We start from the raw sequence: 22,800 nt of genomic DNA, 5'->3' as shown, positions 1-22,800 counted from the left end.
TCCCTTCATCATAAAGTTGGAATTGGGCATGCTCCCCCCCCCCACCAAATCATCTACAAGGCACAAGAGGAGAGTGTGATGGAATACTCTTGCTTGGATGAGTACAGCTCCAACGATGCTCAATAAGCTCAATACCATCCAGGAGAAAACCTGCTGACTGGCACCCATCTACCATAGTCACACAGTTACAGCAGTGCGTATCATCTAAAAAATCACTAAGTCTCCTATGACCAGCACCTATAAAGACAATGACACCAGATGCATCGGAATGCCATTACCTCTAAGTATCCCTCCAACCCCACATCATTCTTCATTGTAAGTACATTGTACGCCCTTCACTGTCACGAGGTCAGAATCCCAGAACTCCCTCCTGAACAGCACTCTGAGTGTACCTAGTACCAGATGGACTGCAGCAGTTCAAGAAGGTACCACCACCGTCTCCAATCAGCAAAGAGCAATGAATGCTGGCCGAGCCACCAGTGTCCACATCGCATAAATAAAGAAAAATTAAAGAGCAGCAATGTAAAACTTGCAGTGTGGAAGAAGAAAAAAGTGGCAAGAGTCTGAGTAATGAGAATGCCGCACCTAGGACAATAAAGGAAAGGAAAAATTTGCATTTATATAGTGCTTTTTCACAAACACTGGATATCTCAAAGCGTTTTTCAGCCGATTAAGTTACTCTTGAGTGTTGTCACTGCTGTAATGAAGAAAGGTAGAATTTCCTCTGAATGCCACCCCTAAGTGCTGCAAACAACGGAAAGAAAATTAACATAATTCTGAAGTGACAAGAAGAAGCTGCTTGTCTAAGAATGGTGCTTCAGGGTGTAAAGTGACATAGCTTGCATGACAACATAAAGAATTGCTTTTAACCTAGCAGCCTCCCTCTGTAATTTTCTATGTGGTTTCCCAGTGTCCCCAGTCCTTTCGTCACCTCAGGCAAAACAGAAGACCCCACTCATCCTGCTGCCAGTGCGCTCGACCCCACTCCCCTGCCCTAAAAAGCTCCCAGTTCTTTGTTCCACTGCAGCCACTGCCTTGCCTTTGCGACTCCTAGATAGCAGCATTTGTGCTGATGACAGTGTCCCCACGTAAAATTCCCTGTAACCTCCCGGTGGCCAGGTGACATCACTGACTGCATCCATGTGCGCACTTGGCTATATCGCATTCGGAGAATCATTCCCATATAGAAAATGAAACTTTTTTCATGTTTGTCCATGAGCAACACCAGACAAGATCTGAAATAAAAGCAAAATACTGTTGATGTTGGAAATCTGAAACAGACACGGAGAATGCTGGAGAAACTCAGCAGGCTGGCAGCACCTGTAGGGAGAGATCCTGAGTTAATGTTTTGAGACCAAAATAAATCCTTGTAGTTTCTCCAGCATTCTCTGTGTTTTCATCAGAGGAGCTCTGATTGTTTGTCGAATATTAAACTTTTATTATTATTGCCGAAATTCCTGACAGTGAAATTCTTTTTCAGATCCTTTATGACAATTCAGAATTGTTGGATATAACTCTAAGTCAAGCTTGAAAGCATTTCTCAAATTTTAGATGCTGATTCTTCAAGTCAGATCCATCAAGGATACATCCTGGTGTACTAACACTCGAGGCTGTTGAAAAAAATCATTGTTCTCACCTAATGCACTTCTTTCTACAATGTCCTGTTCTTTCTTTATACATATCTCTCAAATGCATGCTGTACGTGACCATGTCAAAGCTGTTCCCCTTTCTCTGGCCCAGATTGTCAGTGCCTGCGTCAGTTGCAGGATTTTTCTCTGCTCCTTCTTCTGCTGTGTTAGCTTCTCCTGCAGGAAGAATAGCAGTTGCTTATTGTGGTCATAACACACATGAGGCATTCTAATCCAACTTAGCTTGCAAAGAAGAAGAAGGAACATGTGTATGGCAGCTGAGTTGAGTGGGAGGCAAAGGGATTGGATCAAAAATGCCCCATAGTAATTGAAGCTGAGGAATAGGAAGTGGAAGGAGAAGGAACACCACTGCTGGGGCTATTGTAGAGTGCTGTTTGGACCATAAAATATAGGTGAAGAAGAGCATTGTCTTGACAATATTGGGGAGTTAAATTCATTTCTTATTGCACTAGAATTATACTAATGCACATGCCTTAATCTACTGCCTCTGACAGCATTCTCACAGCCACATTTCAGTACAGTGTTCTTTTCTCTGCTCTGCTGCCTGTCTCCATTTTGGCTGGCTATTTGGTTGGAATTAAGGTTTCAGATTGTGTCATTTGGCTCAGTCCTCTGGAAGCTGTGGGCATATCCTTAGACTAGTTTTAGTTATTGGAGGCAGGGTGATAAGTTGGAGAGAAATTACAAAGTTTCCTTCCAATTGCCTGGAGATTTATTTTGCATCTTCCCAGAGATCTCTCAAATTTGGAGTGGGGTGAGAATATAGATCTTACCACGTACAATGTATCACAATTGGCAGGCTGATTGGACCAAAAAGGTATTTTTCTATTCATCATTGTTCGTAAATTATCTAAGTGCATTGCCTGGTTACAAGCCCAGTTGTGTGTATAAATTACCTTCCTGAAAATAGATTAAATATTTATCAGAAGGCTGCTTGATTCTGGTCATTGATAAGTCTTGGACTGTAATAACCCTGAGAAAATGGAGCCCAAGATGCGTGCATCTGTTTGCAATACTGCAACTTGATGCTGTTGCTAAATAAGAAAGATGAGTGTTCCTCTAAAGATTGCTCTCAGAGGACTGGACAATTGATCTTCACAGAAAACACAGTCAGCACCAGCTGCTATTCATCACAGGTTTCAGAATGAGCCAGATACCAAAAGCACATTTATGAACCACCTGATTGGATATAGATTGAATTTGAGGAATGATCATGTTGTGAAGAGGTTCATTAATCTATTAGGGAGCTTTTTAATTGGTTTTTTACACCTTTTGTATGAACTTCCAATGTGCCACTAACAAAGTGATGATGCATTGAAAAGTGAGTGTGAAGTCCATATTAAATTGGTTATTCACATGCTTCCTGTGCATGCATTTACCTCAGGGACCTGATCTCTTTGTTCTGTGGCTGTCACCCCAAGACCCAATGGGTAAAAGTTTGCCTGCCATTGAGTGAGCATTACTTGTCAGAATATCTCAGGTCCAGTCCCTGAAGAAATTGATCTTGGCCAAGACACCTCTTAGAGATTCAGGTAGACTCTGTTCCTGCTCAGTTAGATGGGGAGATGTCATCCACCTATCATGATCTGTGAGGTTAACCCATAGCACAGGCCAAGGCTCAGTCAAAATGTGAAAGCTAAACTCTAGCACACATCGGGAAAGAACGCTCTGAAGTTGTGGATATGTTTATTTCTCTGGATATTAAAGGGCTACCTGCAGGCTACACTTTCTGATCTCATTAGCTTCCAGTAATGTTTTTAAACATGAATGAATTTATTTGGGCAGTGTGCTGGCCACCTTCCTCACTAGTACCAGTGCTTGGAGAGATCCCGAATCTATTCTTAGATAATAAAATGTGAGGCTGGATGAACACAGCAGGCCAAGCAGCATCTCAAGAGCACAAAAGCTGACGTTTCGGGCCTAGACCCTTCATCAGAGAGGATGGAGAATCTATTCTTCCCTGTTTGCTTGGTATCGAGGTTGGATGTTTACCATGGAGCTGTGTGTTATTTGTAAGGACTTACTTAGTTGCACAATACAAGTTCCTCAATGTCAGCCATAGCTGAGTTCCTTGTACATTCTCCTTTAAGTTACAAAGTTCAGAGTTTGGATCTGCTTTAGATTTGAGCGCAAAAAATGCAAAGTTGATGCTCTGCTGCAGGGAGTGCTACACTGTTTGAATTGAAGTGAAGACATCACAACCTGAAATTCTCAGGTGAATGTGAAATATCTGATGCTCACAATTATGAAAATAAGCTGGGGTATTATCCAGAGGGCTGTCCAATGCTTAGTCCCCAGTCAACATCACAGAAAACAGATTTTGTGATGATTATCACATTTTTTTTGTCTGGGAGCTTGCTGTATGCAATTTTGCTGCTGTGTTTGCTACCTTACAGTAGTGTCGCAGATAGACAAGGTAGTGAAGAAGGCATTTGGTACACTTGCCTTTATTGGTCAGTATAGGAGTTGGGATGACAAGTTGTGGCTGTGCAGGACATTGATTAGCCACTTTTGGAATGTTGTATTCAATTCTAATTTCCCTACTATCGGAAAGTTGTTGTGAAATTTGAAAGGGTCCAAAAAAGATTTATGAGGATGTTGCCAGAGATGGAGATTTGAGCTGTAGTTGGAGACTGAATATGCTGGGGCTATTTTTCCTGGAGCATCAGAGGCCGTGGGCTGACCTTATAGAAGTTTATAAAATAATGGGGGGGAGCGTGGAAATGGTGAATAGCCAAAGTCTTTTTCGTAGGGGAATGGAGTCCAAAACCAGAGGGCATGGGTTTAAGGTGAGAGGGGAAATATTTAAAAGGGACCTGAGGGGCAACTTTTTCACGCCGAGGAATGATGCATGCATGGAATGAGCTGCCAGAGGAAGTGATGGAGGCTGGTACAATTACAACGTTTAAAAAGCATCTGGATGGATACATGAATACTTATGGTTAGAAGGATATGGGGCCAAATGCTGGCAAATAGGATTAGATTAATTTAGGATACCTGGTTGACATGGAGAGTTGGGCGAAGGGTTTGGTTTTGTGCTGTACAATTCTATGACTCTGACTATGGCATTTTGGCAAATAAAGGGAAAAATGTAAATATATTTTGATGGCTTTCCCTTAATTTATCGTTGGTTCTCTTTGTCACTTATAAAGTGGCTTTGAAGTTTTAAAGTCCCTATTCTGCTTGCACTTTGCGCAACAATGTGAAGTACCAGCTTTAAATTTTATTGTGTTTAATTTTGTCCAATGAAGTGACATTATCTGCAGCTGATTCAAATCTGGCAAAAGAAGGTCTTCATTTTCTGCTGCATATAAATCTTGTTTCATTGCCCCAGCCTGGACGTGTTGTTAGATCAAACTGTTGAAGCACAGGGTAGAATTTCCTCTTGAACCTAAAGTGTGAATGTTGACCAGTCTGAGTGTTAACATATCCGCAGTGAAGTCAATACAGTTTCATGGGATGAGATAAGCGGTGCACAATGACTCTAATAGCCGATGCATTATTTGACTGTAGTCTATAGTTCTTCGGAGAAAACTGTAGGACTAATCGTGTTTGTGTTATTACTCTGCACTGGTAATGATCAATGAACAGAAAACATAACTGAATTACTGAAGCAGCCACAATAAAAGCTCCCCATGCTTGCCAGCTAATTTGGATTTTAGCAGTTGCGATGGGATGCTTAAATGGTTAAGTGGAAGACTTTCAGTGTTCTGAACACAGTACAATTGTTGAGTCAGCAGTCATTGGTCTTGATGAATAGTACCTGACCCTCTAGTTAATCCCTTCACAGCCTCTCATAAATCAGTGTAGTGGTCTAGGTTGCACAAAGTGATTATTTGGAGGCGTTAGACTATTACCACAGTTCATGGATTGTGATTTTGATGTGCATCCCTATCACAATGATCAGCAAGTGTTGCCCACAGTTAAAACCTAGTGATGTACTTTTGGGTCCTGAGGTAATAATGAGCTTGCCCACTGCATTATGGCAGCATGTTGTTAAATTGCGTCTTACACTGGTTCAATTTTCATGGCAACTGTTTGAATTTTCAGCCCTTTTCCTACTCCATAAGTTGGAATCTAAACTAAGGAGAATTAAGAGCTTCATTGACTTAATGGCATTACGTTGCATTTTTAAAGATGGCTGTTATTACATGTACAGTGGCTTCAAATCAAATTGCTTTCTGCCCAGATGAAAGCCTGTTTTTAAATTTGTTTCCTTGATGTTATTTTTCTTTTATTTTCTGTCAGGACAGGCAAATCAGGGCAGGACTTATTCACTTAATGGTGAGGCTCTGGGGAGTGTTGCTGAACAAATCAACCCTGAAGTGCAGGTTTATAGTCCTTGAAAGTGGAATCACAGGTCGATCGGATAGTGAAGTTTAGTATGCATGTCTTTATTGGTCAGTGCATTGAGTATAGAGCTGAGAGGTCATGTTGTGGCTGTACAGGACATTGGTTAGGCCACTTTTGGAATACTGCATGCAATTCTGGTCTCCCTGCTATAGAAAGGATGTTGTGAAACTTCAAAGGGTTCAGAAAAGATTCACATAGTAGTTGCCAGAGTTGGAAGGTTTGTGCTATAGGGAGAGACTGAATGGGCTGGGGCTATTTTCTCTGCAGCTTTGGAGGCTGAGAGGTGACCTTACAGAGGTTTATAAAATCATGAGGGGCTTGCGTAGGGTGAATAGACATGGTCTTTTCTCTGGGGTGGGGGAATCCAAACCTAGAGGGCATAGGTTTAAGGTGAAAGGGGAAAGATTTAAAAGGGGCCTAAGAGGCAACTTCTTCATGCAGTGGTTGGTAAGTGTATGGAATGAGCTGCCAGAGGAAGTGGTGGAGGCAGGTACAATTACAGCATTTCAAAAGCATCTGGATGGATATATAAATAGAAAAGGTTAAGAGGGATATGTGCCAAATGCTAGCAAATGGAACAGGATTTATTTAATATATCTGGTTGGTATGAATAAGTTGAACTGAAGGGTCTGTTTCCATGCTGTATATCTTTATGACACTATGATACCTTTCCTGAAGAGAGATACCTTTGCTGAAAGATTTCTGATGAAGGGTCTAGGCCTGAAACGTCAGCTTTTGTGCTCCTGAGATGCTGCTTAGCCTGCTGTGTTCATCCAGCTCCACACTTTCTTATCTACCTTTCCTGAAGTCAGGCCTAAAACCGAATGCCATTCTGAGGGTATCAGCTTTGATTGGATCGATAGAAAGCTAACAGTGAAGTAGATATCAGAGTGTGAACTGCAGACTACCAATTCCAATGAGGTATTCAGGTGATGAAGTAAGGGCAGAGAGAATCTGTCAGCGCCTTGAAGCTGATAGGATTGCTTTAACACTTCTCAAAGTATAAGGCAGGTGGCGTAGTGTTGAGGGTAAAGATCCTTAACTGCATCACGCCAGGAGAATGCAATTGAATCTTAATTAAAAATAAGAATTAGGATAATGTATGTTGGCTTTTATTTCTCCTCAAACTCAATCCAATATTTAATTTGACATTACATTAGATCTGCATTTTTCTCCCTCCATATCCTTTGGCCTTATCCAACAAAAGTCTATTGATCTCAGACTTGAAAGTTTTTATTGATTCACAGCTCAATGGCCTTTTGGGGAAAATATTCCTGATTTCTTCTGTTTATTTTGTTTAAAAGGATGCTTTCTACTTTCATTCCAACTATCTCACTACTTTCATAGGGTGAACAACCTTTGAAATGCTGTGGTGCTTTTTCTATTTCAAGTAGATTTTTAAAAGAATATGGAGTCAAATACATTATATTTAAAAAGCAACTTTTTCCCAGCTAAAAAACCATAATGTCGCGGGTTTTAGCCCAATCAAAATATCAATCATCCTGTCCCTTGAACCCATTACAGGAAATGGCCATTTAGTCTGTCACGTCTATTCCACCATTCAGTTCATTTGTGTAGTTGTTTTGTCATTGGGCGCACAATCTAGAGACTCAACATAATGCTTTGGGGTTTAGGTTAAAATCTCACCATGGCAGCTGGGAGAATTTAAACTAATAATTGTAGACGAATAAAGCTAGACTCACTATGGTGACCACAAAATTGTCATTAATTGTTGTGAAAATAGGTCCAGTTTACATCTGATGTCCTTTTCTGAACCAGTCTCTATTGGTGACTCCAGACATACAGCAATCTAGTTGAATATTAACTGCTCCCTGGAATTCCTTAGAAAACTACTCAGTTCAAGGGCAATTAGATTAGATTTGATTTGATTTATTATTGTTACAGGTACCTAGGTACAGTGAAAAGCTGTTTTGTGTACAGTACAGACAGATCATACCATAAAAGTGCATTAGGGTAATAGTACGGAGGAAAAAACGCAATGTTACAGCTGCAGAGAAGGTGCACAAAGAATGGGATCAACATTAAATCTAAAATTTGAGAAGTCCATTCAGAAATCATTAACAGCAGGTAAGAAGCTGTTCTTGAATCTGTTGGTACTCATGTTTTTGTATCATCTGCCCAACGGAAAAAATTGGAAGAGAATATAATTGGGGTAGGAGGAGTCTTTGATTAGGCATGAATCACGAATAATGATCTTAGCAACAATGTCCACACCTTAAGAAAGAATAAAGAGAAAAACAATTCAATCATGGTTAATCCACATGTGAGATTCCATCCTCTCCCTCTTTGCTTTAAATTCAGTTTGTACCAAAGAAGGATTAGGCTAACAATGTTCACTGGCTACGTTCAAGCATATCTGCTCATGTGACATAATTTTAATCTATCAACCGGACCCTAACACACAGTGGCTAGTGAGGAGGAGATGTTTGGATAGGGAATTACAGTATTAAGATTAGTTCAAGTACAGTCCCCATCACCCCATAAAAATTAAGAAGAAAGAGTTATGATAAGCGTAGTGAGAGAACTAATAGAACTTGCTAGCAATGCGTACCAGATTAGCCAGCATCTATTGAGTGAAGCTAGAATTAATATTTCAGGTTGATGACCTTTTGCCAGATCAGCAGAGAATTTGTGTAATAAAACAAAGAACTGTGGATGCTGTAGATCTGAAACAAACATAAAAAGAAATTGCTGGAGAAACCAGGCAAGTCTGACAGTGTCTGTGGCAATAAAAACGGATTCGCTGGACTCTCGAGATGTTAACTCTGTTTTCTCATCACAGCTGCTGCCAGATCTGTGGAATTTCTCCAGCAGTTTCTGATTTTTTTTCTTGCTGCAGAGTATTTAAATCTTTTTGTACAAGTGCAGGGGAGGGGTGGAGGGGAGGAAAGAACAAAAGGATTGATTTGTGGTGGGAGGGGGACAGGAGAGATTAAGTGAGGAAAAGAATAATGGAGCAAATCACGGGGCTGTGGCTGCATTGTGGGACAACTTAAACAAAAGGTCTAAAGGAGATGTCATTGGTAAAAGCAGAACTGTTCCAAAACGTGTTGTCTGAAAATATAGGAGTAGTGATTATGATCTCAAATTATTAAGTGTAATTTTGAATTCAGAAGGTTACTCAGCAAGGACATGAAACTTAAATTTGACGTAATACATCTCCTGCTTATTCACACAGTGGCATTAAGTCCATCCTCCTCCAATATGTCTTAGCATTGCCAGGTTGAGTGGGGCTGCCCCTCCATCTACCTTTACTGTTTCTTATCCAGGAGTGGCCAGAGACTCTACTTCATTTTACATCTAAAATGAACTTTTGCTATCTGTTTTTACATGGCTGCTAGTATACCCTCAGTTTATTTTCTCCTTTATTTAGTCATTTGTTTTGGTTTTTAAAATTTTCACACTTCTCTGGCTTACCACTACTCTTGGTTACATTGTATGTTTTATCTTTCAATTTGAAGCTACCCATAACCTCCTTAGTTAACCATGATTGGTTTATACTCTTCCTACAATACTACTATTTCACTGGGATATACCTTTATTGTGAATCATAGTTGAATTTCTTAAACACCTACCATTATTCTTGAATCATCTTTCCTGCTAAACGTCTTTTCCATTACAGTCCTTTCCCACCCCACTGCAGCTAATTCCACCCTAATTCCAATGTAATTATTCTTATTTGAGCTCAGCAGAGTTGTTTCTGACCTAAAGCACCTTCTCATGGCACATGGAGCTCAATCTGGATAAATGTGAGGCATTGCATTATGGGACAACAAACAAAGGTAGGGCTTGTACAATGAATGGTAGGGCCTTGGGTAGTGTTGTAGAACAGAGAGACCTAGGAGTGCAGGTACATAATTCTTTGAAGTTTGCATCATATTTGGACAGGGTGGTTAAAAAGGCGTTTAGCACGCTTGCCTTCATTGCTCAGTCCTTTGAGTATAAGAGGTTGAACAGCACATAGGTGAGGCCTCTTTTGGAATCCAGTTCTGGTTGCCCAGTAGTAGAAAGGATTTTATCAAGCTGGAGAGGGATCAGAAGAGATTTACCAGGATGTTGCCAGATGTAGAAGGTTTGAGTTCTAAAAAAAGGCTAGATAGGTTTGGACTGTTTGCTCTGAAGCTCAAGAGGGTGAGAGGTGACCTGATAGAAGTTTATAGAGTAATGAGAAGTATAGATAGAGTTAATGGTAGTCTTCTTTTCCCTAGAATGGGGAATTTCAAGACTAGGGCTATTTTTTAATGTGAGAGGAGAGAGATTTAGAGAAGACATGAGAAGAAAATTTTTTACTCAGAGGGTCGTTCATGTGTGCAATGACCTTTTGAGGAAGTGGTGGATGTGGTTACAATTACAACATTTAAAAGACATTGGTATAGATAGGTAAACAGGAAATATTTTGAGGGATGTGGGGCAGGAGCAGGCAGTTGGGCTGAGTTTAGATTGGGATTAAGTTCAGCGTGGACTGGTTGGTCCAATGGGTTGTTTTCTGTGTTGTATGACTCCGACTCTCTGACAGGAATACTAAGTTCTACAATGTTATGGTCACTGTTTCTCGGGGATCTTTTACTGTGAAATCGTTTATTAAATCTGCCTCATTACAAATTACCAGATCCAAAATGGTGTGATTGCTGGTTGGATCCACAACATGTTATTGTCAGAAACAGTCCCAAATGTACTTTCTCAGGCTACGTGTGCCAATTCAATTTTCCCAATCTACATGAATGTTGAAGTCATCCATAATTGACATGCTACCTTTTTTTAATATCCTCTCATTATCGTCAGATCTATTCTTTTTCCTACAATATAGCTATCGTGATGGAGGGACCATATAGAATAATCTGCCAGTGTCTTGACACAGTGTATATGGAGACGATGTGTTCTCTCTTGGTAGAATCTAGAACAGGCATCAGTGTTTAAAAATCAGGAGTTCCCACTTTTCTCTGAGGTTTATGAATCTTCAGAACTCTCCCTGTAAAGACTATGGATGTTGAGTACTTGAATACTTTTAAAGTAGAGATAGATGCTTTTTAAGCAAGGTTATCAGGAGAGCCAATTGAGGTTACAGTCAGACTTACTGAATGGTGGAACAGACCTGAGGGAATGAATGATCTATTCCTGTGCCTGATTCGTATGTTTATATAAATTAACCCAATATTGTCCGCTTCTGCTTTAAAGCTTGATACCATGCAGTGCCAGAGTTGGAAAAAGTACTCGACAAAGTGGTCTGACCAAACTTTATCCAACTGTAGTATAGTCTTCACTCCTACATATTCTAGCTCCACTGAGATATAAGGCAAAATTTCTTTCGCTTTTTTAATTATTGTTTGTACCTGTACTGGGTCAATTTGCTCATCTGATTTGAACTCTGGAATCAGAAGTGCAATTTCAAAATTTGTAAATTACGGCAAATTAGGATTATAATTGGTACCGATGAAGATAGGGACAAAATGCAATGAAGTATTGGTAAATATGCAGAAAGGATTGATAAATAGCAAATGAATTTTAATGTAGCAAAGGATGAGGTGTCTTGTTGTTAGGAAGAATAAGAGGTGATATTCTGTTCAGATAATAGTTTAAATGGGGTGGTTTAAGGATTAGGATACAGATGGACAATCATTAACAATAGTGGCACTGTTTGAAAAGGCCATAAAAAATTACAAGCAAGGCACTGGGGCTCATTTTCAGTGTAACTAAATTGACGTGCACAGATGCTTTGTTAAATTTGTATAAAACCTTGATTAGACCACATGGACATGCTCTAGTCTCCTTATTGCAAAGGAAAACTGATCAAGAGGCACGAAGTGGGTGTTGGGGTGGGGGGGGGGGGATGTGATGGTGGGGTACAGAAATAGTAAGGCCCGCACCAGATCTGAGATCATAACTGTCTTGGAAGATTTAACAGGCTGGACCTCTTTACTCTAAAAATGAGAAAATTAGGGGTGAGCTGTTACAAATCGTTGAAATTATGTAAGGCCTAGATAGGATAGAAGTAGAGATTATTTTACCATTTGTGGGGAGTCTGAAGCAAATGTCATAATAGCAAGATAATCACGAAAAAGCCCGACACAGATTTCAGCAGAGACTTCTTTACTCAGTGTGTGGTGGGAATCCAGAACTTCATGGGCTGAGATGTGGCAAAGGGAGTTTAATTTGGAAAAGTGTGAGATGATTCACTTTGGAAGGAGTAACAGAAATACAGAGTACTGCGTCAGTGGAAAGATTCTTGGTAGTGTGGATGAGCAGAGAGATCTTGGTGTCCATGTGCATAGATTCCTAAGTGTTGCCACCTAGGTTGAAAGGGTTGTTAAGAAGCCGTACGGTATGTTGGGTTTTATTGGTAGAGGGATTGAGTTTCAGAGCCATGAGGCCGTGTTGCAGCTGTACTAATCTCTGGTGTGGCCGCACTTGGAGTGTTGCGTACAGTTCTGGACGCCACAATATAGGGAGGATGTGGAAGCATTGGAAAGGGTGCAGAGGAGATTTACCAAGATGTTGCCTGGTATGGAGGGAAGGTCTTATGAGGAAAGGCTGAGGGACTTGAGGCTGTTTTCGTTAGAAGAAGGTTAAGAGGCAACTTAATAGAGACATACAAGATGATCAGAGGATTAGATAGGGTGGTCAGTGAGAGCCTTTCTCTTTGGATTGTGATAGCTAGCATGAGGGGACATGGCTTTAAATTGAGGGGTGATCGATATAGGACAGATGTCAGAGGTAGGTTTTTTACTCAGAGTAGTACGGGCGTGGAATGCCCTGCCTGCAACAGTAGTAGTCTCACCAACTTTAAGGACATTTAAATGGTCATTGGATAAACATATGGATGATAATGAAGTAGCGTAGGTTGGATGGGCTTCAAATTGGTTTCACAGGTCGGCGCAACATCAGGGACTGAAGGGCCTGTACTGCACTGTAATGTTCTATGTTCAGCAGTTGAAGTGAGTAGGATATGTGTTGATGTAATAGCTACATACTTAGCTGAGGGTGAAAATAATTGAAGGATTTTCAGATAGAGTGAAATGAGGTGGTATGGGAGCAGGCTTATATGGAGCACACAGGCACAGATTGTTGGGTGCAATTGCTGTTTCATTGCTGTAAATATAACAAAATTCTATTTTGTGGGTCAGTTAGCTGGACAACTGATTTGCAGTGCAGTGATAACAACATGGATCACCTTCTCAACTCACCGGTCTCAGGCTAAACCCACCACCTGATCGCACATCACTCCAATGGTAGAAGAGAGCAGCCTCTGGTCCTTTGGAACTATCATGGCTTTCCTTTCCTTTAATTCCATTTAATACATTCTCAGTCAGTTCAAGCATTACGAGATATCAAGTGACTGTTTCTGATCACACAGCAAACATTAATCTCTAGCTAAATCTGATTCTCCTATACTATCCTGACATGTGCCGAGTCTGCTTCAGGTATTAGCTATCAACCGTTTCTCTGTAAGAGCCCTTCTTCTTTTATAGGTAGTTTCTAATCAGTCTGTTCAGAGATGTTATTACACACCTCTGGAAAATTTAGATGAATCCAGGCTTGGAGTTAGGGATATTACCACCACACCCTAAAAAACCCCTATATATATTCCTTTATATACTGAGACAATGTGTCCAAATGATGACATGAGCCTTTAATTTCCTTATCCCACAGAAACCGATGTTTCCATCTCTTGATAATAAAGATACTAAATGACCTGAATGCCTATAGAAGCTGCTGTTAGCTGTACGAACAGTTTAATTCTGAAGTGCACTATGAATGTGATCGTTGATTTGGTTGAGCATTTTCCCACATGTCGAGATTAAACAAGAGGGTAATTCTTAATTCTGCAGCATTGGAGCCCCAGTGATATGTTCAGGAGCTGTGTTGTGTGCTGCTGTCTAATATATCCATACCATAGCTGAAGGTTAATGAAATGGCCCATTATCAGCTGTCACCAGGGCGGCTTGTACTCCCAGCATTAGCCGCAGGCTTTAACTTACAACCGCTGGGTGTAAATGAAATGCTTCTATCTCATTAGAAGAGCAGTGAATGGAACCCTGCCAGCTGCTTACTCCTTTGGTTCATGAGAATATTGATATGTCATAGCATCCGTTTACATCTATTTTCACTTTTGGTTCAAATCCTGAATATCTTTAAATCTAGTATATTTTTTAAAAGTAAATTGCAAATAATGTTCCACAATCTGCCTGAACTTATTCTTTAATTGGCCTGTTAATAGATTAAAAGTCTTGTAGTAACAACAGTGTTGTTATCCCTATACTCCTCCACCAGTCGCCATTCTTCATGTTGGTGCCTAGATGATAATTGTGGGCATCACTGTAAGATGAACCCCATTATTACATATTCCTGTGAACACATTCTGCAGTTTCTGAAGAACTTTCTCATAGGTTTTATTTTAATTCAATCCTTATTTATTTTACTCATCCAAGCCCGGTTCTCAGTTAATTTTCTTCTTAAGTTTCTTTTAGTGTGATTTATAGCTTGACCACAATGCCATCACTTCTCCCCACCACCCCAAATCTGTTCCCCCCATCTTGTTTCTTTTAATTTATTTTTGATGACCCAAGCTGCCTTAGAATTCTCTACAGTAATGAAGCAGCAATCAATGATTTTCCTATCGGAGTCAAGAGTACAACATAACACGTCTTGTTTTAAGAAAGCTTTCAGTCAGACACTCCCAAAATGAACTTGGTTTCTAGGAAGAGTGATGAGAATGATTACAAGATGTCCAACTCTAAATACTACAGGGCTGTTTCTTTATTTATAATTATTAACTACTGCTCCATAAGAGCCCCCCTTCTTCCTTTATATACCAAAACAATATGTCCAAGTGCTTGAATGAATCAGTAATTTTGTGGCCTGCATATCCCATAGGTGCAGGCATTTCAATCTCTTGATAGTAAAGCAACAATGACCTGGATGTGTTCAGAAGCTGCCTTTATTTACAAAAGATATAACACACCTTAGAAGATGAATTTCTGATTCATTTGTCAAATGCATTCTTTAAACCTTTATTTAAAGCTATATTTGCAGACTGTGCATCTTGTTATTGTTCATTGCCAAAGTGCCATGTAACATGGGGACGCAGTACAATTTAAATGTATTATTTAGGCCATTATGTAAAAGGAGTGGAAGGGAAGGAAAAAAAAATAGAATTTTTTATAATTAGGGCAAGGTGATGAGATGGTTAAGAAAGCACGTGGGACACCAAGTAAGAACACTGAGTGTAAAGACCTCATGTCAAATTCTTATAAGTCATTAGTCAGGTTTCAGCTAGAGCATTATGTACAATTCTGGTTACCATCCATTTTAGGAAGGATGTCAAGACCTTGTAGAGGAGGTTTAGCAGGATGATGCCGCTGTACAGTTATGCGGAGAGAGACTAGAGAACTATGACTGTTCTCTTTAGAGCTGCAATGATAAGGGCAGACCTAACAGAAGCTTTTGAAGTTATGACAGACTAGAAAGGAAGAAATTGTTTTTCTGGCAAGTGGCTCAATAACCCTAATCAAAAATAACTGGTAAGCAAGTGGAGAGCAAATGAGAATTTTTTCTTATATGGTTATTAAGATAAGCAACACACCACCTGAAAGAGTGGTGTCGTCAGATTCAAAAGATCATTGATATGCGCCTTGAACAAATTGTCAGGGTTATTCAAAAAATGACTGGGGTGTGAGACTAAATTGGGTGATCTTACAAAGATCTCACACATGCAAAATATGTGAAATGGATACCACCTGTGTTATAAATTCCATAATTCCAATTATCTATATCATGCATGAAAATGCTGAAGATACAGATAAATTAATCAAGTGATTTTAAACAAGCCTCCTACCTCACATTACCTGAAGCATATTCTCTCTCTGTCATTGATCTTTGAGACTTGTTCCTATGCTTGAAAATTAGTTGCGTTATTAATGGCAAATCTCTAGTTGATTATTGAGGAACATGACCGTGCACTGAATACAAATGGTTTGTATCTCATTAGCCCAGTAACTATTACCATTCTAGTGAATCTCTTCTATATCCTTTCTAAAACATTGACATACTTCCCAACTGGTGCCCAGAATTATCCACAATATTCCAGCTGCAGGTTAACCATTGATTTATAAAGATTTAATGAGAAAAGCAATATTTAACTCAGGATGCTGGATGGGACTTGAGGCATTGAGGTCCATTACGTGAGAGTCTGGGTGCTGAATAAGTGTCAGTGGATTGGAAACAGATTAAATAGCTTGGATTCAAAAAGGATGATAAATTAGACAAAGGCAACCACAAATATTAATCTTTCTTCAATTCCATGCAAAACAATGGAATAGATGCTCAGGAGTAAACCTGAGGATTCACTGTGCACTAATAACAAGCAATCAAAATGTTATCGGGGGAATAAGTTGTAGCTGCCAATTTGCTTGACTTTGTTGAGTGAGATTGTTCCAGAAAAGTGAAACCATTCCATTCTCTTAATGGTTCATTAAATTATTATACTACCCAATTCGACATCACTTGCTGTTAGGCAGCTCACCAATGCATAGTCTGTCAAGATGAATCCTATTATTTTATTCTTGTTTGCTCTTAGGATTTAGATGGTAATGACAAGGATCCATTTATTGGATCCTTAATGATGGGTCTGTGCAATGTTCTTGGTCTAACTGAAATTTGTAAGAACTGCTTAGAACTGGATGGCTTATGAGTCCACAGCAATGGGCATTTAGTCAGCTGCGTTATGTGAGACTGCAGTCACGTGTAGAACAGACCAGCTGTTGGGGGTAATGTGTTCTTTTTTGTAAATGACCTTAGGATGCTAGTTGAACCTTTTCTTTTAATGACAAACCTGGTGCACATGGTTCAACTCCTCACTTGACAAGCCATTAAGCTAGCAGAGGAGCCCGAATAGTCATTTAAAAGATGAACAATGGCAAGCATTTCAACAGTAAATTGCATTTATGTAATGAATCTCTGTAATAGAACAAAATGTCCTAAAGAACTTGTGCCTTCAGAACCTGCATTCCCTCCCCCTGTCTGCCACTTATAAATATGCATATAAATGTGAAATAAAGTAGTGAACATAGAAAATTCTGTCAGGAGATTTTGGATGAACTGAGTGAATCTAGTTAAGTTTCTCATCCAAAGCTGCTGGTGTGAATATGAATTGAAATGGTGATGCTTGAGCTGTGAAAGGAAGTAGGAGGTTTTGCATCCGGTAATTCCTTGAATCTATGCTTCAGAAAACAAGATAACTGCACTTGTGACACAATGACCTGCAAGTTGATACATATATATTTATGCAGAGTTTGGAAGCATGCAGCTATAGATAGTAGGATGGACGTCCTCGGGCTGGTTCTCGGCTCCCTTCCCCCCACCCAATGGGGAGGGAGCAAATTTACATAATGACGCAGTATATGACGATACTCTCCATTACACTTGGGTTCAAGGGGTCCTTGTGACTCAGAATGCCTTGTGTAATTACAAGATAAGGGTTGGCAGATGTTGCAATTGCAATGATTAATGATCTTGTGAAACAGATTCCCTGGTTGATTATCCATCAGTAACTCTGAAGTTTTACCCTGTAGAAAGCTCTGTAACACCAAATAATGTTAGTATTCGCAACCCTTTGGAGCAGTGACTGAACCAGCATTGTGTCCAACCATGTAAACTGATGAACTTTTTAGTATTTCACGCAGTTAAACCTCATTATTTTCCAATTGTGTTTATCATGGAATTATTGCTGCACAACAAAACCATTTGTCCTGTTATACCCTGTGCCAGTTCTTTGGAAAAGCCATCTAATTAAAGCCATTTTTTGTTCTTTCCCCATAGCCCTGTAAGTTTATATAGTTCTCTTTTGAATGTTGCCATTCGCTCTACTTCAACTCCTAGAATTAAAAGAATTCTCATGTTACATTTGGTTCTTTTGTCAATCATTCTAATTCACAGCATCCACTGGTTGTTGACCCTTACACGACTGGATAGATTTTTCTTATCAAAACCAGTTGTAAATCACAACCTTCTCTGTTCATAGGAGAATAATCCCAACTTTTCCACATAACTTATCCCCAATAACATTCTAATAAATCTCTTCTTGCACTTCTTTCCAAGACTTCGACTTCCTTATAAACAGAGTTGGTACAATTAATTATTTGGGTTTTAGTCGAAATACCAGGTTTGGATTCCCTGAGCCTGTTCAGTAATCCAATTCGATCTTTGTTGTTATGTGCCTCCATTTATCTCTCTCTGTTCCATATTCTCTAATACTCTTGTCTAGCAAAAATCTATTGTTCTCTGCCTTGCAAGTTTCAATTAACGCACAGGATTCCTGGCTTTTGGGAGCAAGAATTTGTGTTATATCTCACCAAAGTAATAACCGTGTGGAACTGAGCCAGGAGTGCCCAAACTCATTTAGAAAAAGATCTTTTAATCCAGCAGAGAGAGAGAAATCTTCAGCCTGAATCCAGCATCATGTAAAAGGGCATTTTAGCCAAAGGTGCTGCTCACAATTTAAACCAATACGCATGTATGTATATATACACATACTTTCGGGTTTGCTAATGACTATAAATCAATATGTAAAGTGCATTTTGAAAGCTGAAAGATGCCTATGTACTGTTGGGGTTAATGTGTTGCCTCTGTCAGATGTTAAATTTCCTGTGTTCACTGGCGTGTGAGGTGCTTGCGTCAATATAATTCCAGTAAATGTTAATATCCCCTACTCGGGAAGATTAACTGCTGTCTCTGCTGTGTTTTTATGGTTTATTGTGAAACACAGATGTCTACTAATAATATCAATCTTTTATTTTCCTCCTCCTCATGATCTTTCTGATTGTGGCACCCATTGCCTTTCTTGACAGCAGTTACTCATTGAGCAGAGTTTCTACAGGCAGTGCTGACCTTCAGGTTCCTTTGCATACACTGAAGGAGCTATCACTGGGGTGGACGTAGCTTACCTTAGCGCTTGGAATTGGATTTGCCCTGGTCATGTGGTTGCAGCTGCCGCCAGAGGGACTGCTGCTGGATGAATAGGAACGCAGTGATGTGTGATTGTGGGGCAGAAAGCTGCCTCCTCGTGAGAACAGGAAGGGAGGCCCTCAAGCCTGATCCATCTTGTTGGATCATGGCTGATCTTCATCTTGACTCCCTTTTAACTTGTTTGCTCCAAGTCCTTTGATACTCCCCTCGAACATTAATCTATTAATATCTGATTTGAAGGCTCTAATCATCCATAGCACTTCAGAGAGAGTTTCAGATTTCCATAGCCTTTTGCATAAAGATGTATTTCCCAATTTCCCTTTTGGATCTAAAACATTAAAGAAAGGAACTTCCCTCTGCCTAATTCCTTTATCATTATAAACAGCGATTTGCCCAGAACTGAATGCAGTTCTCTACATGAGTCCAATCAACTGACCTCTGTACAACTGAAGAATCATTTTCTCCTCCATTTTCCAAATCCCTTAAGAGAGATAGAGAGAGGACAACATTACAGGAAAATGTTTGAACACTCTTCATACATGTATATTAGTTTTGTCTGATTTCTATACCTCGATACCACAATTGCTTTCTTTTACTCATCAACATAATGTGTATGAATTAAATATCTGTGCGAGGTGTTGAAGAAGTGAATGGATGGACATGGGTGCTCAACAGGACAAAATTTGCATGTATTTTTTGACACTGCTTCATGTTTTGTGCACAGACCTTGCTGGGTTTAGCACTTGGACCTGGGAGTCCAGTAATGGCACTACTCCATACACAATGAGAGTTCACAGCAAGAAATACTGCCAGACATTAATATAATGATGTGGCACTCCATGACTTCTCAAATATAACCCACTCATGTACTTGTAGTGGAGAAGATAATCTCTGACTATAAACCTTCCATTCAATCAGTGAGGTGTAACTGAAAACAACCAATGGGGTTTGAGCCGGTTACCGGCACCGAGGTGGGTGGAGTGTGAGCCGGTTACTGGCACTGAGGTGATTGGGGTTTGAGCCGGTGAAATGGCTGGTGGTGAAACACCCGTATCGTTGTCTTGAGTTTCTGTTGATGAGATTGCTTTTCTTTTCCAGGTGTTGGTACAAGGAATTACTACAGGAAGATTGGTTATGAATTGGAAGGACCCTACATGGTCAAACGTTTCGACTGAGCTCATTTGTTTCCCACCAGTTATTGAGCAGGGTGCTGTTGAAAATCCTGACCATTGCAAGCTGTGCTTTTAAGAATGACTTTGCTATGTTGCACCTTAAAGGATTAAAGGCTTAGTTCAGCCTTTGACCTAATCAATCCAAATCTGCAAAACCACAGACTCCTTATACTAGTTTTGACAAACCATGCGGCTCGTCTGGATTGAAAATGGTAGTTGATTGTCAAGTCCAACATGATCTCGGTCACACAAGGATTGTGAGTAGGCTTCACCTCTGTTACAATAGACTATCCTTGTACAAGCCCGGATCCAGCCAAAGGAGGAATTTATATTGTCACACAAGACAGTGGTGGATAGATATGATTGTTTGGCTCTCCGTTGAAATATCCTATTGTTAAATGATTCACAGGTTTTGCTTTCCCCTTCCTATATGCCTTCTGTTCTTCAGGTTTGAAAGGCCTATGTCTCTTCATACACTGATGGACTGAGCACTAGTTTCACTTGTTGAATTTGTTCAAAGCAGGTGGTTTTAGAAAATTGAGTTTAATTCATTTACAGGTTAACTGGTCAGTCATTGGTAATGATCTGTTTAGAACAGGTGTTAATACAAAAATAATCATTACAGTTGAGCAGATGTATTTAATATTTCAAATATTCACTTGTGGATTGTTTCTGTAATGGGTTCGGCAAGTCTTGACATTATTGTGAAGGATGTTTATTTCAAAGGGTTCCAGTATTTGCAGGATCGCTCTGGCATTGTGATATGAAAACTGTCGGATTAAAATTATGTGATACATGAAAGAGAAAATGCCTAGAATAGCATGACATCCCTCCCCATGCCGTCAGGACAATCCCCTCCACTAAAAGGACCCTAGAGCCTAAAAACACCACTATCTGATCATTGTCTTCTCCTTCTCCTCCTCCTTATCTTAAACCCCCAAAATACAACAAATATTTCCCTGACAGAGACCACCCTAAACCTCACCATCTCCACTCCTCGCCTAAGCTGTGTAGCAATTCTAGAAATGATCTGCTAGAGTCCTGTTTACTAACTTAGGTAAGGCTCACTCGTTGACTTTCCACATAGACAACATCAAATTGCAACAATGGCCTGTTTGAAGTGAAACTACTCTCGAGTGATTCAACAGTTGTGAGTGCTGTCAGTCTTTGCAACAAATCATGTGAAAGCACATTTTGGAGGCAAAAGAAATGTGGTGGACTTCTCAGATTGAAAGCTGGTCCAGTGCAGTTAAGCTGCAAAGACTGGCCGTTGAAATTCTGAAAATCTTTTGCAGATTTAATTCAATAAAGTAAGATCTTTTCTGCTCATGAAGCTTATAGTGCTTTACTAAATATCTATGTTCATTTTGATTTCAAATAGTTGGGAAATCCTTCAGTCGGCTCTTTTTTTCACTTTGTCAGCACAGGTTCCAGCAGACACTGACAATACAGTATTAACAGTGCTAACATGCAGCAATCAATCTGATCTGAATGACCTCTGACGCAGTAATTACTCTATATGCTGGCCTCTGTCTGCACTGGGGTGTCCCACCACTAATGGTTCCCAAATGAAGTGTTGCTCCTCTTGAGACTTACTTGTTCTTTGTTTTCAACTGCTTCAATTGTTATTTTCTCATCATTGGTCATTTTCCACAAGTTTGCTGCTTGCCTATTAAATTCCTGTGATGATCTGTCTGATTATCTAATTATATTTTGCTAAAACTGCCCCAGGTGATCAATGAGTGTTTGACTGAACACTCGGTACTTCTTTTATTAGATAACACATGCTCACACACATTTGCTACACGCAAGACAATTTTTCTCAAACTGTACACTCAGGACTATCTTATTAGAATACAATTTTTCCAAAGGGAAACTCATTCATCACAGGACTAATTTACTCACTGCAAAACAACAAAAACACTGGAGGTGAGGGAATGAGCTGCTAAATTGGCAGCAGAGTACTTCCATTGTGAAATAGTGAAGGAGTCAGCCTAGAGGTACTGAAAGCCTCTCATCAACACCTCCCCTTCTCAGCCCTCCACTGCTCTCCCATTGTGTGGTGGGACCTCCTGTTGGCAAAACTGGCACGGATAGGTGTGATTCATTGAAACTTTCTTAATTTAGTATTAATCATATTCTGTTGACCATTGTATTGATCTCATGTTTAAATATTGACCTTTTCACTGACAGAAGATGAACCGAATCACAATGTTTTGTTTTGATGGATTTATTTCTTAAAATGTATGAACATATGAAATTGGAGCGGAAGGAGAACATTCAGTGAGACCATTGATCTCGATGATCACAGCAGGCCAAGCAACATCAGAGGAGCAGGAAAGCTGATTTTTCGGGCCTAGACTCTTCTTCAGAAATGTTTGAGATAGTAGGAACTGCAGTTGCTGAAGAATCTGAGATAACAAACTGTAGAGCTGGATGAACACAGCAGGCCAAGCAGCATCAGAGGAGCAGGAACGTCAGCTTTCCTGCTCCTCTGACGCTGCTTGGCCTGTTGTGTTCATCCAGCTCTACACCTTGTTATCTCAGATTCTCCAGCATCTGCAGTTCCTACTATCTCCAGATCATTGATCAATTTATGTTTCAAGCTCCACATTCCCATCTATCCCTGAACCTTTGATTCCCTT

General features: G+C 39.9%; 1 protein-coding gene across 1 annotated transcript in view; it reads left to right on the top strand.

Annotated features, from left to right (window-relative positions):
- Positions 1-22,471, top strand: part of elp3 (elongator acetyltransferase complex subunit 3) — an 84,828-nt gene extending 62,357 nt beyond the window's left edge. The window contains exon 15 of the mRNA XM_048531805.2: positions 20,082-22,471. Within this exon, the coding sequence (XP_048387762.1) occupies positions 20,082-20,158 (77 nt within the window). The 3' untranslated portion in view covers positions 20,159-22,471. The remainder of the gene's footprint in view (positions 1-20,081) is intronic.
- Positions 22,472-22,800: the final 329 nt, after the last annotated feature.

This window comes from Stegostoma tigrinum, chromosome 4, assembly GCF_030684315.1.
Source record: "Stegostoma tigrinum isolate sSteTig4 chromosome 4, sSteTig4.hap1, whole genome shotgun sequence".
Classification (NCBI taxonomy): Eukaryota; Metazoa; Chordata; class Chondrichthyes; order Orectolobiformes; family Stegostomatidae; genus Stegostoma; species Stegostoma tigrinum.
The sequence above is the reverse complement of the archived record's forward strand: the minus strand, read 5'-3'. Positions and strand labels throughout refer to the sequence as shown.